The following is a 16066-nucleotide window of genomic DNA, read 5'->3' on the forward strand; positions in this document are numbered from 1 at the left end:
AAGGGAGGGGTGAGAGGATGGGTATTAAGTTGGTTGCAACCGGCAACCTCACCGCTAGATGCCACTAAATCCTACACACCGCTCCTTTAACGAAACAGGTCAATATACTGAAACATCTACAGTGCATTTTCAAGATCTAATAAAAATAAATTAGTAGGAATGGATGGATACTTAAAGGCAGGGTCGGTGATCCTGAGAAACTAGCACTGAGTGCACTAGATTTTTAAAAATGATCCATTGATTGTTATCGAAAAAAAACAAGCCCAGTGTTGCCAGCTCTTTTCCAATGAAAGCAGCACTAGCTCCAAAGGTCCCTAAATGTACACTATAGCTAGCAGCTTGTGTAAGACTCTGGTGATGCGCAATGAGTAAAGAGTGCATGCAAATAAGCGGGCCAAATGAAGCGATTGGACAGAATTATTACAGTCCTGCGATAGCCACAGATACCATATATATACAGTATATATTTTTTTTGTCAGATTGTTTGATTTATTGATTGTTGTCAGGATGTAATGAGAATTTCAACTAATGCAACAAAAAATATTTCTACATTTTTTTTTTTTACCAACCCTGCCTTTAACAGGCCTACTGGTCAAAGGCCCAGTGACCCCTAGGGGGGGGTCAGGGAGTCCCAACACCTCTGATTGAAGTGACTGTTTTAGCATTTCTCTTTTGAAAGTCACAGTCTGTAGTAGTGTAGTAGTGTCTGTGCCCAGTGGCCTATTATGGTCTGATTGTCTGCCACTGCTGGTATAAGAACAATTAAAACAAAATGGAACAATAAAATAATTCATGAAGTTAAACAGAACTTGTTGGGTTGTGATGACAAGACAAGAGTTCACCACATGAAGCCAAACTACCATTTCCAATTCATCATGTCAACAGAAATATGCCCGTGTGTGTGTCACTCTCTCTCTCTCTCTCTCTCTCTCTCTCTCTCTCTCTCCCAGGTCACATCCTCCCAGTTGTTGTGTCTCGTTCACATTCTACCCACCCACTGATGAAGGTTTTTGTGCCGGCTCGGTTCAGTTCAGCTCAGCTAAGCATTACTGCCTTAATTACTTTGTTTGATGACGTCAAACCAAGCGTGGCAAATCTCGGGCTAAAATTAAAACATAATCAGCGCAATCTGGAGGCACCTGGGGAGCATGTAACCATAATACTGTACGAGCAGTAGCGCTTCCCAATGAGACAGAAACGATGCTGCTTCGGAGCAGCTGAACTTTCCTCCTCAGCTCAGCACAGCGCGGTGCTGCAGTTCAGTGGCGGGGGAAAGACACAGCATGCCGAAAACACTCTATAATCTGGGATTTAGCAACGCAAACAGTCTGAAGTGATGCAAAGATTGCGCTTTACCCCATCAGTTTACACTGACATAATGTTTTTCAAAATCAGAATGTAAAAGAATGGTGTAAAATGCTAACAATATATGAAAACAATCCTTCTAAATAAAGTAGGTGCACGTTAAGGACGCAGCTGAGTTCAGCACCATGGACAGCTCTCTGTCGCTGAAAGCCAGTGGCGCTGTCCGTGGTGCTGAAATCAATGCTTTTGCTGTCTCCACACACGTCATTCAGTCCTGCATTTATCATCACACCAAAACTTTCTACCAGCTGGAGATCTGGGTATAAAAGCGGAGAGACTGCCTACATGTAATTAAGTCAGACATTATCTTTTTATTATTATTGTGATTATTGACCTCATTTGGCACACACAAATGAAGCTGCATTTGAGTGTGATGATTTTACGCGATATTTCCTCTGTTTAAACCTAAAGAAAACTACACCATGATGAATGCAACACTTGCTTTTAGTTACTAGACACCAGTGCCAAGCATTCTCTCCTGGATATAGGCTTTAATGTGTTTATAGATGCATTTTCTCTCTTCCAGTCATCCACGGAATGAAATGACGCCTATTATCCTACAGAGCAAAGTGTTTCCCTCCCCGTGTGGAGTCCGTATGGATGCGCCAGAGGGGAGCTTTTTGCGCTCATAGGAGGGAGGGACGAACCAAGTCAAGTTCGGATCAGATCAGGAAGGAAGAAAGGAAGGAAGGAGCGCACCGGCACAACGAGACAGACGGCACCAGGGGAGAGACGCGCGTTTTTTTTTTTGTGCCATTACGCATTATTATTATTTTCTTTTTGCTCGCATCGATTGAACCGACAGAGTTTCCTTCAGGAAAGAAAGTGAAGAGGATCCTCAAGCGACACGGGGGGAGTGATGCAGCCGGCGGAGAGATGGAGTTTGCTGCTTCTTCTCGTGGGTTTGATGGCGCAAGGTAAGTGGGATTTATATCCAAGGTAGGCGCACATATAATGTAGATTTGATGCTTTCGGATGAATAATATGAGATGATAAGGTGTGTGAGGTCTGCGCGTCAGTGCCTGGAGTAACTTGGAGATTGTATGATGGTTCAATTAGACGCTTTTCAATAACTTTGTCTCAATCTTTCAGTGGAGTGGAGTTTCTGTACCGTGCGTAAAAGCCAAAGTAGTGCAGCAGCCGTTAGAGCTATTAGAGCATCGATCAGTCTCTTAACTTTTTCAGTTTCATTATAGTTTTGAAAATGAAATAACAGTCGTTAAAAAAGCGTCCAAAGTTATTTCAAATGTTTCCCTCTCTTTCTCTCGACATGAAAGTGTCTTAATCCTCATCCATGACTTGGTTTCGTGTTAACTAGGCCACAACAAAATGAAATGCGGAAGAAATCCGGAAAAATGAATTTTGATGAATGCAAATGTTGTTTTGTTGAGTCGTGATTTCAGGAAACCAAAACAGATTAGAATTTGTTTACCGGATCTGTTTCCCTGTTGTCGGCTGGTGAGAGAGAGAGAGTGTAGGGTTATACAGGGCCTGTGCCAACATTGTATTATTCAGACAGAGCAGAGGGCAGATAGGCGGGTATCAGGCAGACAGGGAAGATTGGCCGTCTGCAGGCATCTGATAATAACCTCTCTCATTGCCATGCGCGTCTTTGGAAAGGTCTGATAACCTTATTTTGTTTTCCCCCCAATTAGGCTGTGATTAAAAGTTGTGTTGACTCTGTATTAGTGTGTTTGCTCCTGTTCTTCTTTGTGAAAAGATAGAAGTATATTTTTAGAGCTTTAGAGTGAGGATGAGAGGGATAGAGGGAGAAAGAAGAGATTAATAGAAGGAAGGAGGACAGACAGGGAGGAATGAAGGAAGGAAGGAAGGAAGGAAGGAAGGAAGGGACAGGGGGAGAAAGACCAGATTAATGGGAGGGAGGAGGAAAGGTAGGGGGGAGGGGGGAGGAAGGAAGGAAAGGATGGAGGGAAAGATGAGAGGGATAGAGGGAGAAAGAAGAGATTAATAGAAGGAAGGAGGACAGACAGGGAGGAATAAAGGAAGGAAGGAAGGAAGGCAGGAAGGAAGGAAGGAAGAAAGGAAGGAAGAAAGGAAGGAAGAAAGGGACAGGGGGAGAATGACCAGATTAATAGAAGGAAGGAGGACAGACGGGGAGGAATGAAGGAACGGAAGGAAGTAAGGAATAAAGGGACAGGGGGAGAAAGACAGGATTAATGGGAGGATGGAGGACAGGGAGGGGGAGCAAGGAAGGAAGGAGGAGGGAAGAGAGAGAGGGATAAAGGGAGTAAGAAAAGATTAATAAGAGGAAGGAGGACAGGCAGTGGAGAGGGGAGGAAGGGAAGAAGGGAGGAAGGAAGGAAGGAAGGAAGGAAAAGAGGGACAAAGGGAGAAAGCAAAGATTAATGGGAGGAAGGTGGACAGGCAGGGGGAGGTGGGAGGATGGAAAGGAAGGGGGAAGGATGAGAGGGATAGAGGGAGAAGACAAGATTTATGGAAGGAAAGAGGACAGACAGGGGGAGGAAAGAAGGAGGGAAGGAAGGAGGGAAGGATGAGAGAGCTAGAGGGAGAAAGAAAAGATTAATAGAAGGAAGGAGGACAGACGGGGAGGAATAAAGGAAGGAAGGAAGAAGGATACAGGGAAAGAAAGACAAGATTAATGGGAGGAAGGAGGACAGACAGGGGGAGCAAGGAAGGAAGGAGGAGGGAAGGGAGAGAGGGATAGAGGGAGTAAGAAAAGATTAATAAGAGGAAGGAGGACAGGCAGTGGAGGGGGGAGGAAGGGAGGAAGGGAGGAAGGAAGGAAGGAAGGAAGGAAAAGAGGGACGAAGGGAGAAAGCAACGATTAATGGGAGGAAGGTGGACAGGCAGGGGGAGGGGGGAGGATGGAAAGGAAGGGGGAAGGATGAGAGGGATAGAGGGAGAAGACAAGATTTATGGAAGGAAAGAGGACAGACAGGGGGAGGAAGGAAGGAGGGAAGGAAGGAGGGAAGGATGAGAGAGATAGAGGGAGAAAGAAAAAATTAAAGGAAGGAAGGAGGACAGGCGATGGGAGGGGGGAAGGAAGAAAGGAAGGAAGGAAAGGAAGGAATAGAGAAGGAAGGAGGGATTTGGTATTATTGAAATGCACCCAGACTTAATCAGTGACCGCAGCTGAGGCGTAGAGCCTGGATGTGACCCGGAGCCACTCTGTGGAAGAGATGCAGGGACGGTAATTATGCCGCGGCATTTCAAAGCAGGAACGTAAACATTTGCTCCAAGGGCACAAATAGCAGCTATCTGATCTATGCAAGGTGGCAGAGAGGCTCTTTTATGGTTTATCAGGCACCACAACACATACTTCATTCCATGCATGACCCTGTTGGCTCCGAGGTGTCTGAGTGTGCGTGTCTATGCGTGTGTGTGTGTGTGTGTGTGTGTGTGTGTGTTTCTCTCACCCTCTTGTTCTCTGCATTTTCAGAAGCCAAGTTTGTACTTAAATCATTTGTAAGTGTTTGTGGAAAAGTCGTGAACCCGAGTCTCAATCTGCACATGTAAGTGTGTACTCAGACACAAAACTAAAGACAAAGAGCCTTCTGGGAAGTAAGTGGAACCATCTTGAGGTTACTGGTATTGACTGGGTGGTCAGCTTGCTGGACTGTAGCTGATATCTTCCAAACATTTACTCCGCTGCGGAGGACTTCTTTGTGTGATGAAGTTTGGAGTGGTATGTTTAATTTAGATTTTCAAATTTCAGAGTAACCAATTGTTTCACATCATTATAAATTCAAGTGCTCTCACAAATCTGATCATTTTACAAATTCACAAATCTGAGACCACTTCCAAATTTGAGTACACTTACAATTCTAAGACGTTTTACATAATCACAAATCTGAGCACACATTCACAGATCACTTCATAAATTTAAGACTACTTACAAATGTACTGCTTACTTTTAAAGGTGTTTTTACACAATCACAAGATAAGCAACCCAAACTGGCATTAATACATGTATTTTGTAAGAAATGTAAAGTCGCTATAGGGTTACTTTTTCAGCACAACATCGACATAATGAGGAAGCATTTATATTGAATATAATGGTAATACTGACCTTATGGGAAAAATGTTACATTCTTCAAATCTTTGTTTTGCCTGCAGTATCCACTAATGGCAACTAAAACATGATTCACAATTTTCTGGTTATGTTCAGGCCAACCAAAGCACCTGGTTAATGTTAAAGAAAGACCATAATCTTGGTTAAAGTGTGAAAAAAATGAACGCTGATTTTAACCACAAATTCGTTTTAATTTAAACCTAACATGCTGGACATTAACTGTCAGGGTTGTAAAACTCCTGTGCTTTGTACCTCCTCCCATGACCTCTGTGCAATAGGGATGTCACATTTCTGGTTTATTCGGCCAGTAAAAACTATGTTTGGAGAAGTCATTCTAGATCAGTGGTTCCCAACTTGGGGTTTGGGGCCCCCTCAGGGGGGAGCCAAAGATCACAGGGGGTGTGCCAGGATTTGTCTGCTCGGAGGTTGTTAAAATTAGATTTGCACATGTATAACTAAAATCATAATAACACACTTACTGGATTATTTATACAAAAGTTTGTATATAAAACTATTTAAAAAGATATATTTTTGCTACTTTGTAGGCCACATTCTGATTAAACCCAGTATTTCTTGCAGGTAAAGATCAGACTAATATTATTAGTATTATACTATTTGTAGAATTAGATTCCAGTGGTGGTTGTGCAGGATTGTTTCCGACTCGTGTGATTCAAACATTTCCAATAACTCCAGAGCATTGTCATGTCCTAAAGTCATTGGAAAAAGATTAATGTAATCATTTCTAAAACATGTTTTAATCTAACAAAATATTCTATTTCAATCCATATTTGTTGCCGTTTAGCTGACGAGTTTTATTCATTAAAGAAAGTTGATTTAATAAAATATAGTAATTTAATAATACAGTGAAACATCTTATTCATTTTGAGGGTTTTGTTGAAGGAAGGATTTGTAAATTGGTTAGCACTGTCGCCACACAGCAAGAGGGTCGCAGGTTCAAACCCGGCTTGGTGGCCCTTCTGTGTGGAGTTTGCATGTTCTCCCCGTGTTAGCGTGGGATTTCTCCAGGTTCTCTGGCTTCCTCCCACAGTCCAAAGACATACAGGTTAGGTTCATTGTTGACTCTAACTGAATACAATCAACCATTACCCACACCAGAACTGTGACATCACATCCTTTTTTGGGGTGGAATTTTGGCGAACACAAGGCTAATGTGACCTTAAGCTACAATTTTAGCCTCATACACATCTGCACATGCACATAGAGGTCCTTAGTGCCTTCAAAATACATGAAAAGACAAAGAGTGAATAGCTTGTACACATACATACAGTATATTTGTCGCTTCTGGTGGTTTCAAAATGTGCTACTACTAATGTGTTACCTCAGCCTGTAGGTATATTCATGATGCTGTCCCTTGTTTTCAAATAGAAGCAGCTCTCGTAATGCGCTTTGAATGCATGACTGATGATCCGGTCAGTGAACTGTGGTGATGTGTGTGTGTGTAGCTGCGTGGTAACAAGGCTTATATCACAGTAACATTTATAGAGCAGAACACAGAGCAGAGGGGGCGTGGCTAAACACAAACTGAGTCACACATAAATGTGTCGAGAACACCTCACACTGCAGTACTCGCTTCACAGAGGTGTTTTCCTGAAACACCCAACATATCATTAGATTTCACCGGTTTATCTGAACGCATTACGTTTGGAGGGTCTTCTTCACTTCCACAATACACACACACGGTGTCAGTCAACAGCAAAGAGATATTTGAATAATTTTTTGAACATACATGCCAACACGTTTTACTGGTTTCAACACTTTTCATAATAGCATATTTAGTGTACCATAATATGTGTACTATCCCAAAGTAGACACATTGTCAACGCCCAATTCTTCTCACTCTGTCTCATCTCAAGGTTAAGATGACATTTCCTGAACCCCAGAGAGAAGGCTATAGCCACTTCAGGGTCTCATTTGCACCCAATCACTACAAAAATGTACATTTATGGATGAGAAAGCCACTGTTGAGATATTGAACTCCAAAGGTCTTACAGCACATGAAACACATTCAAATTCATGTAACCCACTTTTTGGGGAACGCGCCTTGAGGGGAAAGATGTGCAATTCCTATTTGATCTGCTCATTTTGAACATGGAAAGAAATTTAATTTTCTTTGTGTGTGAAAAATGTGTGAGTGCGCAGATACGTGTGCGGTCTTCTGTGAATGTCATGAGGCTTTTAATAGCACCGTATTACACCTATATTAGTGCTTATATCTGCTGGAAAAAAAAAAAGACAGAATGAAAGAAAAGAAAAATGAAAGGAAGTTGTTTTGATGAGGAAGAGCATTCTGCTGTCACATGCATCGCATCTTTTTCCTGTTCCATTTACTGGACAGTCCTATCCCTGCTCCACTATCCTATCTTCCCTGGCTCTTTGCACCTGTCTCCACACTTTCCCACTCACAAATCTCTCAGGTTCTTTTGCTGTCATCAGCTTTCCACTTCATCTTACCCAGTTTTATCTCTGTCTTTTCTGCCGTCTCTCTCCCTCTCTCTTCTCCCCCCCCACCAACCCCTTTAATCTCTGTCAGTTGACTTCAGCTCATTTCAACTCAGCTTTATTGGCACAAAAGGAAAACAAACAGCACGAGCATTTCAGCTCATCGTAAAGAAGCCATTACTCTTTCATACAGTGATTACCATACAAGTATTGTGCATGATGGAGATGTAAAAGTAAAAATGCACTTTCTCCTTTACCCCCGTCTCTTTTTCCTCCCTCTCTTCCTCTCTCTCTCTCCTTTAAAAGCATTTGCATGCTCAGGGGAGAATGAAGGCTAAATGGCTCTCTAACAGTATCCTCTCATAAAATGGTCTCTTCTTCTCCATCACTCAGTATCTGTCCTTCACCCTCTCCCCTTTCCCTCTTCCTTTCCTTCTCCTCACACTCGCTCTTCATCAAAGTCCTCATTTTTTCTACAGTATGCAAGTTGACCTCCGACCCTCTTGTCTTGGGTGCATTAAATATCTCACGGGATCTATATTTTAACTAACTTGCTTTCTAAGTGGTTTTTGACAGATTCCGCACAGCTATTTGAATAATTGATACTGTACGTTTGAGTAACTGTACATGCTCCTGAGTTTACCGTAATCACAAACTCCTCTTCTTTCCACTATCATAAGCTGCAGCTGGCTTATTTATTGTTTTCTGCGCTTTGTTTTAAAAGATTGAAAAGATAAGCTCAACTAAACACTATACAGTAATGTCAAAAGACATATCAGACTGCTTCTCATGTTTGAATTATCATTATGTTTGGACAGAGGTAGTCAGTAAGCATGTTTATGTTTATGCAGTGGTCAGGAAGGAAACACTGGCAGGACACAGCTTTTACATGCTTGACATTACAGACATAGTACAAAATTAGTTGCTAAAATTATAACCATATGACTCTAAACTTCTAATCCATATAAAACACGACTTACAGTAATGACAGATGCTGATCAGGAGCCAGTCGCACCAGCTGTTCTTCAAATTAATCCTAGTTATGAAGTGAGTGTGTAAGTGGAGATTTACGCATCACTAAATTAAAGCAGGTAACTTGCACCATATAAACAAGTTCTTACGTCGAGATTAGTTGTTACTAAATATTTAACTTCCCGGTGTATCTGTTGCTTAGCTAACAGAATCACCTGACAAAACTAGCGTTAGCTTGCTGATATATGCCACAGGTAATAGGAAATATGGTCGACACATCTGACCTGACACTTTATCAAAATTCTGTTTAATGAAGATGTAAACCCAGAGATTTTTAAATGAAATTTCACAAACATAACACAATTGTCACAAAAGACAGTCTGATATTTAGTCGCAGGAAAATGACAGGTGTAAATAATAAAATAATGATGGCGGAATTCCACTTAAACCTGCAGTAGGCACAATATTGTTGGCATCATTGGGCAAAAATTCCATAATAACTTTTCAGCATATTGTAATTCAAGTGTTCTGAGAGAAAACTAGACTTCTGCACCTCCTCATGGCTCTGTTTTCAGGCCTTAAAATATGTACCCCGTGACGGGAGACTTTGGCCAATCATAGATCATTTCAGAGAGAGAGCGTTCCTATTGGCTGTTCATTCAGCGGAGGCAGCTGTCAATCAATAACAAACTCCGATCAAACGGTCAAACTAGGCAGCGCTGATCAAATATGAATCAATATTCTGTTATTGTAATGCCTATAAAATGTTTTCAAAAACATCTTGTAGTGTACTGTTTAGCTGTAAAATGGGAAAGTTTGCTCTGGCTGGTGGGCGGTGCTTGGTATTTCCTCAACTGATCTCAACATGGCTGCCGGGTCACAAACTTTCTAATTTTACAGTTAGACAGTACACTACAAGATGTTACTGAAAACATTTGAGGCAAGAAATAGGCATTACAGTAACAGAATATTGATTCATATTGGATCAGCGCTGCCTAGTTTGACCTTTTTTTTTTGTGATTGACAGCTGCTCAGAGACGGCAATCTCCAGCTCGGCTCTGATTGGTTGTTTTCCTCTGGTCTGTGAAATCTTGCAGATGCCATCAGGAGCACTATAGGAGGAGGCAGAGGATTTCACAGATTACTTGTCTCGTCCACTACTGTCAGGATATATGACAGTTTTATAAAAATAACTTCTTTTTTTTAATTATAGTTCAGTTTTAACCAAGGTCTTGTAATAAATAATTATTTTTCAGTTCAGTTCATGTTGCTTCTGAATTTGGGTCCACCTGCCTGCTTAACCGTGACAAAACTGGCGAGTGAGATTGGTAGAGTAATAATTAGAAAACACGGAGAGAGAGAGAGAGAGAGAGAGAGAGGAAATGTGACAAATTCAGATAAAAGTGGGTAGAACCCGTGGCTCATTTTCTGTCATAATTGGTTCTTTTCATGATTTTCAAAGTGAAATGCATCTGACCATGTTAAATGTGTGTGTGCACATGTGTGTGTGTGTGTGTGTGTGTGTGTGTGTGTGTGTGTGTGTCCTGTTCTGATCAAAGAGCTGGTTTAGTCAGTGGACTTGAGAGAAGCTCTGCCTTTTAATTATGCCAACAAGTAGAAGAAGCACCATGACAGTAGTCCACCATTAGTCCATCTCGTCTTTTCTTTTACCTTCTAATTAAAGTGACCTTTCTTTCATCCTTCCTTCCTCTCTTCCATTCTATTTTATTTCTTGTTCAAAAATACTACTGTCAACATTGTGTGTTGGAATATTTCCTTTTTTTGCCAAACATGGATCAGATGCCGTTGTTGTCTTCATGAACAGGGTTATCTCTAGCCTTTGAGGAAAGGATCTTGATGTAATAGGGTCAGCAGTGTTTCATCATTAGGATTTCAAGGCCTTCTCTAAAAAAGTCCATTTTAATTAAGATAATTTTCTCTCATCTATCCCAAATTCAGTTTGGCTGGTTTTAGTCAAATGATAGTATTTAAAAACAGCTTTGGGGGAAACAACAGAAATACCTCAGGGCAAACTCTGCTGGTGTTTTTGAGATGACATAAGTTCTGCAAAGTACTTAATAGTAGACATCATCTTTGTCTTACTGCTGCCTGTATAGAGTGCTCCAGGGATGACGTGTTTTTGTAGGCCAACCAGGAAGTTAACATCGCCCTGGTTCTCTCGACAAAAAGCCAATGTGATTTTTCCATTGGGTTTTGGATTATTGCAGAAAATAAGCTCTGTGGCAAACACATTTGATACTTACATGTTCTGTTCTGTAAAATAATCTTCACAAAAGAACACCACTTTTATAATTTTTGAAGTGTAAATGAAATTGGCAAAAGTAAAAAGCTAACGTTAGGCTATAAACGAACTGCACCACGGTCACATGAGTGTGAGTATACACAACGAGGCAGTAAAGGTGGACGAGTCGGCGTGATGGCGTTTAGTATTTTCATTTTGCCACTTTTTAAGACACATAAAGGCTTCAAAATTCACGAGTGGGATATTTACTGACGTATTTTATATAACAAAATGTTAAAATCTCTTCAGCTTGTGTTAATCACAGACCTTATTTCAGGTATCTAACTAAAAAACCCATTAAAAAAAAAACCTGACTTCCAGACGAGGGAACCGGAAGTGCTAAAATACTAACTCATTTCCGTATTTCAGGACTCCTGTACCTCCCTATTTCTTTGTATCTTTCTAGGATCAGACCTTAGGGGGCTCAGACCCTAATGACAGTGTGACATGTCAAGTCAAGGGCATTGTTTTCAATTCAACATTTGGGGGGGACACATATCAAGCGGTGGGCCTGGGGGTCCTCCCCCAGGACAAACACTTAATTTCCTGCATTCTGGTGAATTTTTATGTACCAATTTCTGCCTTTTTCTACATGAAGTTATGGTGGAAATGTCTTTATGTCTTGAGATGAGAGGTCAAGGGACCTCTTTGAAAATTGCCAGTTTTCCCTCACCAAAATGTTTGCCTAAATTTGGAGCATTATTTATTATTTAGTTTTCTAGTTTCATGTGATACCAATACCTTCCCTTACGACTGATCCGCTACAGCCTCTTCAAGACAGTAATGTCGGCCGGGATCACCGGCAATCCCACAGGTCTCAGAGGGTTTCAGAATTATTTTTTTGGGTTGCTGAGATGAAATTTAGGTAAGCTTGAGCACCCTTAAAACAGTCTTAAATCGACAATTGCGTGATTCCTCTCTAATCCAGCCTTCTCCTGCACCCTCTCCTCTATCCAACAACCTTGAGAGCTGCTCAGCAGAGAAGAATGTGATATTGATCTAGGAGATATTTATAGAGGGTAATGGGGAGTGAGCAGGGTTTCCGCGTGAGAACTAGGAGCACTGGGGGGGTCTTGAAGGAGGAGGAGCGGGTGATCACCTTCACAAACGGTAGCAGTTTTTCATTGTTGTGACTCAGTTGGCCTCAAGGCAGCAAACTGTGTGGGGAACTTACAACTCGTCGCTTTGATACGGTTGACTTTGAAAACGTTCGTGGCTTACACAACCAACACACGCCGGTAAAGTGAGAGTTTCATTTAAAGTTTTAATCCTACAGATTTCAGTCCCGGGTGATTTGGCAACATCTGAGGTTACCATGGTAACATAAAGTGTGGTTTAATACTACAGATCACAGTGCAGCCAAACAAACTCACTTGTTTTAATAAAGAAGTCGTCAATAATTGCCCTTTTTCCATCATACCATGAGCAACCATGATTTGATTTCATACTGCACATGGCACGAGTAGTTCTCCATACAACAGCAGAGCACAGTAAATTGGTAGCAGCTGTGGCTATTCTTTATTGTTTCATTACTGTTTCATATAATATTTGACCCGCTATCAAAAAGTTGCAGAAAATGATCGGTGTCTTGTATTATAAATGCATTTTTTAATTTTTTTTATAAACGATTGTGGACACCACAAACTGGATGTATAATGCTTTTAATGTGAAGCATCGGCAGCAGAAGATGTTTGGTTAGCATTAGCAGTAACTTAATATAGCTCTGTTGTATGATATGTTCCGAAAAAGTTATTCTACCTTTTTCGTTCGTTTCCCGATGAATGTCCAGCAACACGTGGCAATTTCGTCTCATTACATGCATACAGTCTTTTCAAAATAAATTTCCGTCTACACAGGAAATGACTTCCTTAAGTTTAGGCAATAAAACTACTTTGTTAGGTTTAGGAAAAGATCATGGTTTGGCTTAAAATAACTCTAAAAGTGGCATAACATAAGTACGTAATTTACGTGACAAATAAATCAACTTTGACTTCTGGTTTCACACGGGACACGAACGCTGATCTCCTTGGTGAATGTCCGGTATTTTTTGACCCACCCATCCACCCTGACCTCCTCCCTACGCGGCGTTCGCTACTCTTTATATTTCCTGGTTCACGATTACGTTGATTACACACAAATTGATTTCTTGGGATATACATGTACATGGATTACAGTGCTTTACTTTTCATAGGTAGGCCTGTAGCTACAAACAGTGTATGAGACTAGCCTGTAAGAGTGTGAACAGTAAAGGCTGATATCAATGAGATTAAATTTCAAACAGTAACACCGTTTCCTGTAAATCCCTCGTACGTAGGAAGGTAATTTAAACTGGGGTGGGAATGACTGCAACTAAAAGTGAAAAATGACTACATAAAGAGGTAATTACTTACTGTTAATATACTGAATGGCTATTGGTGACAAAAGGCTGACCATTAATAGTATCAAAAATGGAGTTTGATCATCTTAAGGATTACTTTAAATTAATTCACTTTTGATTTAGAGTCAATTTTGGATAAATTTAGCAACTATGGGACGTGTTCTGAATTTGCTACAGTTGGAGAGAGTGCAATGTTTCAGTAACGCTAAGGATATCGGAAAATAAATGGGAATACAGAATGGGGAAAAACACCATCGGAACCAGCAGCTCGTCTCGCAACTCGATTCCTCACCTGCACTGGAAAAAAACAAAAAACTTTCAACACTTTATCTCCTGTCCTCAGGCTACAGTCTTCAACTCCTCTGCACTAAGTTAAAATAGCTTGCCGTGCATTTTTCACTTGGTAGACATGCTGATGTTGTACCTCAGGCCTTCCAGGCTCCTTCCTGGATAATTAGTAAATAAGGCCCTTCATATTTTAGATATGTATATAGCACTTAAGCCGCAGTCCAACCAACCTAAATTTAGGTAGTAAATTGTGAACTCATACAGGATGAATCCCCTCAGCTGCCAGCACCTTCCTAGAGAAGAAGACATGCTTGTCACTCTGATCTATGTCTATTTAGATTTATTTTTTTATTTGAGCTTAAATGAAACTCTATTCTAGGATATCTTGGATATAGTAATATACCACCTGCCCATAACACTACCTAAATAAGCAGACAGCATTATTCTTGGGGCTTTTAAAGTGATACTCCTACTGCAAGTGGATTGCAGTGGTGCTCAATTCATTTAATGAATTCGGTTTCCAGTCATGACAAAGACTGTTTGGACTAAAATGAAGCAGTGAACCAATGATCCTAAAGGAAATTAGAATAAAAGACCATATATGATTACCCATATATCGTTCAGAGTGGACATGGCTGCTTTGTGCTTCCTTACATGACAATTTTCAATGCTGTGAGCGGCCCAATCCCACAAAGAAATACCCTAAAAGTTAACTCATGTCACAGACTTGTTCAAAGCAGACTTTTAATTCGGATGATCTAAGCAGAGGAGCTATAATCCTCAGAGACTTTTATACAGACGATTCATCTACAAACTCAAAAGACTTATTGATGATGTGACATTGCATCAAAACTGGAAGAGGCTGATGTCTATTTTTCTCACAGTTCTGTGATTGAAAATCTATGACTTCTTAGAGAAGATTATATTTCTACTGAAATTGTTGCATTTTTTTTTACTTCTTTTTCTTTAAGTCACTTCCTTTCTTCTTGTTCACATTCACTCATCCAGTCACTGATCACTCTGTCTGCCCCTCTCCTCTTTGTCACTCCCCTCTCCCTTTCTGTCTGTCCAGACTGCTTTTCATCCAAGGCAGAGGACCGGCTCTTCAGGAAACTGTTCAGAAGATATAACCAGTTTATCAGACCAGTGGAGAATGTCTCTGATCCCGTCACTGTGGAGTTTGAGGTCTCCATCTCGCAGCTGGTCAAAGTTGTAAGCTTTACACCCAAACACGCACACAGTAGATATTCTAATCATAACACAAAGCTTGTTAAGACTCATGATGCCAAAGGTGTTTTAAGCACCTTTCTACATTCATTTCATACCAACCTGGTCTCACTCCCAACTCCTCAAATACCGCAAATTGGGCAGCGCCCCTCGACATCGGAAACCGACATCACGTGACTCGCCGGTATCATCAGCCACGTGAGTCACGTGAGTCGTTAGTATCGTCAGTCCCATTAGTCACGTGAGTCATATGAGTCGTTAGTATCGTCAGTCCCGTGAGTCCTTAGTCGCGTGAGTCATTACTATCGTCAGTCCTGTGAGTTGTTAATATTGTCAGTCCTGTGAGGCACGTGAGTCGTTAATATTGTTAGTCGCGTGAGTCATGTGAGTCATTATTCCCATGAGTCGTTAGTATCGTCAGCCCCGTGAGTCACGTGAGTCATATGAGTCGTTAGTATTGTCAGTCCCGTGAGTCCCGTGAGTCGTTAGTCGCGTGAGTCGTTAGTATCGTCAGTATCGTCAATCCTGTAAGTCGTTAGTCACATGAGTCATTAGTATCATCAGTCCTGCGAGTCACGTGAGTTATTAATCACATGAGTCGTTACTATCGTCAGTCCTGTGAGTTGTTAATATCGTCAGTCCTGTGAGGCTTGGAGTCATTAGTATCGTCAGTCCCGTAAGTCGCTAGTCACATGTGGCGTTTGTCACGTGAGTCGTTAGTATCGTTAGTCCCGTGAGTTACATGAATCGCTAGTCAGTGAAGTTAATGTCAACCACGACCGTTGCTTAACACTAATTAAGTGGTTGTGTTGCCTAAACCTAACTTCCTGTGAAAACGGAAGTTTATTTTGAAAGGACACTATGCATGTAATGAGTGTTTATTGACACCATGTCCCTGTTCCGTCCAAAATTAACGCAAGAGGGGTACCCCCTGCATCGGTCTCCGATGCCGAGGGGCACTGACCAAGCGGAGATATCTGACAAGTTGGGGGGGTGAGAATGTGTGGTTCATACCTTTCTG

At 41.3% G+C, this 16066-nt stretch overlaps 1 protein-coding gene across 1 annotated transcript in view; it reads left to right on the forward strand.

Moving 5' to 3' along the window:
• The first annotated feature begins 1928 nt into the window (after nt 1-1928).
• The window catches only part of chrna6 (cholinergic receptor, nicotinic, alpha 6), a 30862-nt gene continuing 16724 nt past the window's right edge, over nt 1929-16066 (forward strand). The window contains exons 1-2 of the mRNA XM_037765643.1: nt 1929-2282; nt 14891-15030. Coding sequence (XP_037621571.1) covers nt 2225-2282; nt 14891-15030 — 198 coding nt within the window. The 5' untranslated portion in view covers nt 1929-2224. The remainder of the gene's footprint in view (nt 2283-14890; nt 15031-16066) is intronic.

The sequence above is a fragment of the Sebastes umbrosus genome, chromosome 3 (genome assembly GCF_015220745.1).
Source record: "Sebastes umbrosus isolate fSebUmb1 chromosome 3, fSebUmb1.pri, whole genome shotgun sequence".
NCBI lineage: Eukaryota > Metazoa > Chordata > Actinopteri > Perciformes > Sebastidae > Sebastes > Sebastes umbrosus.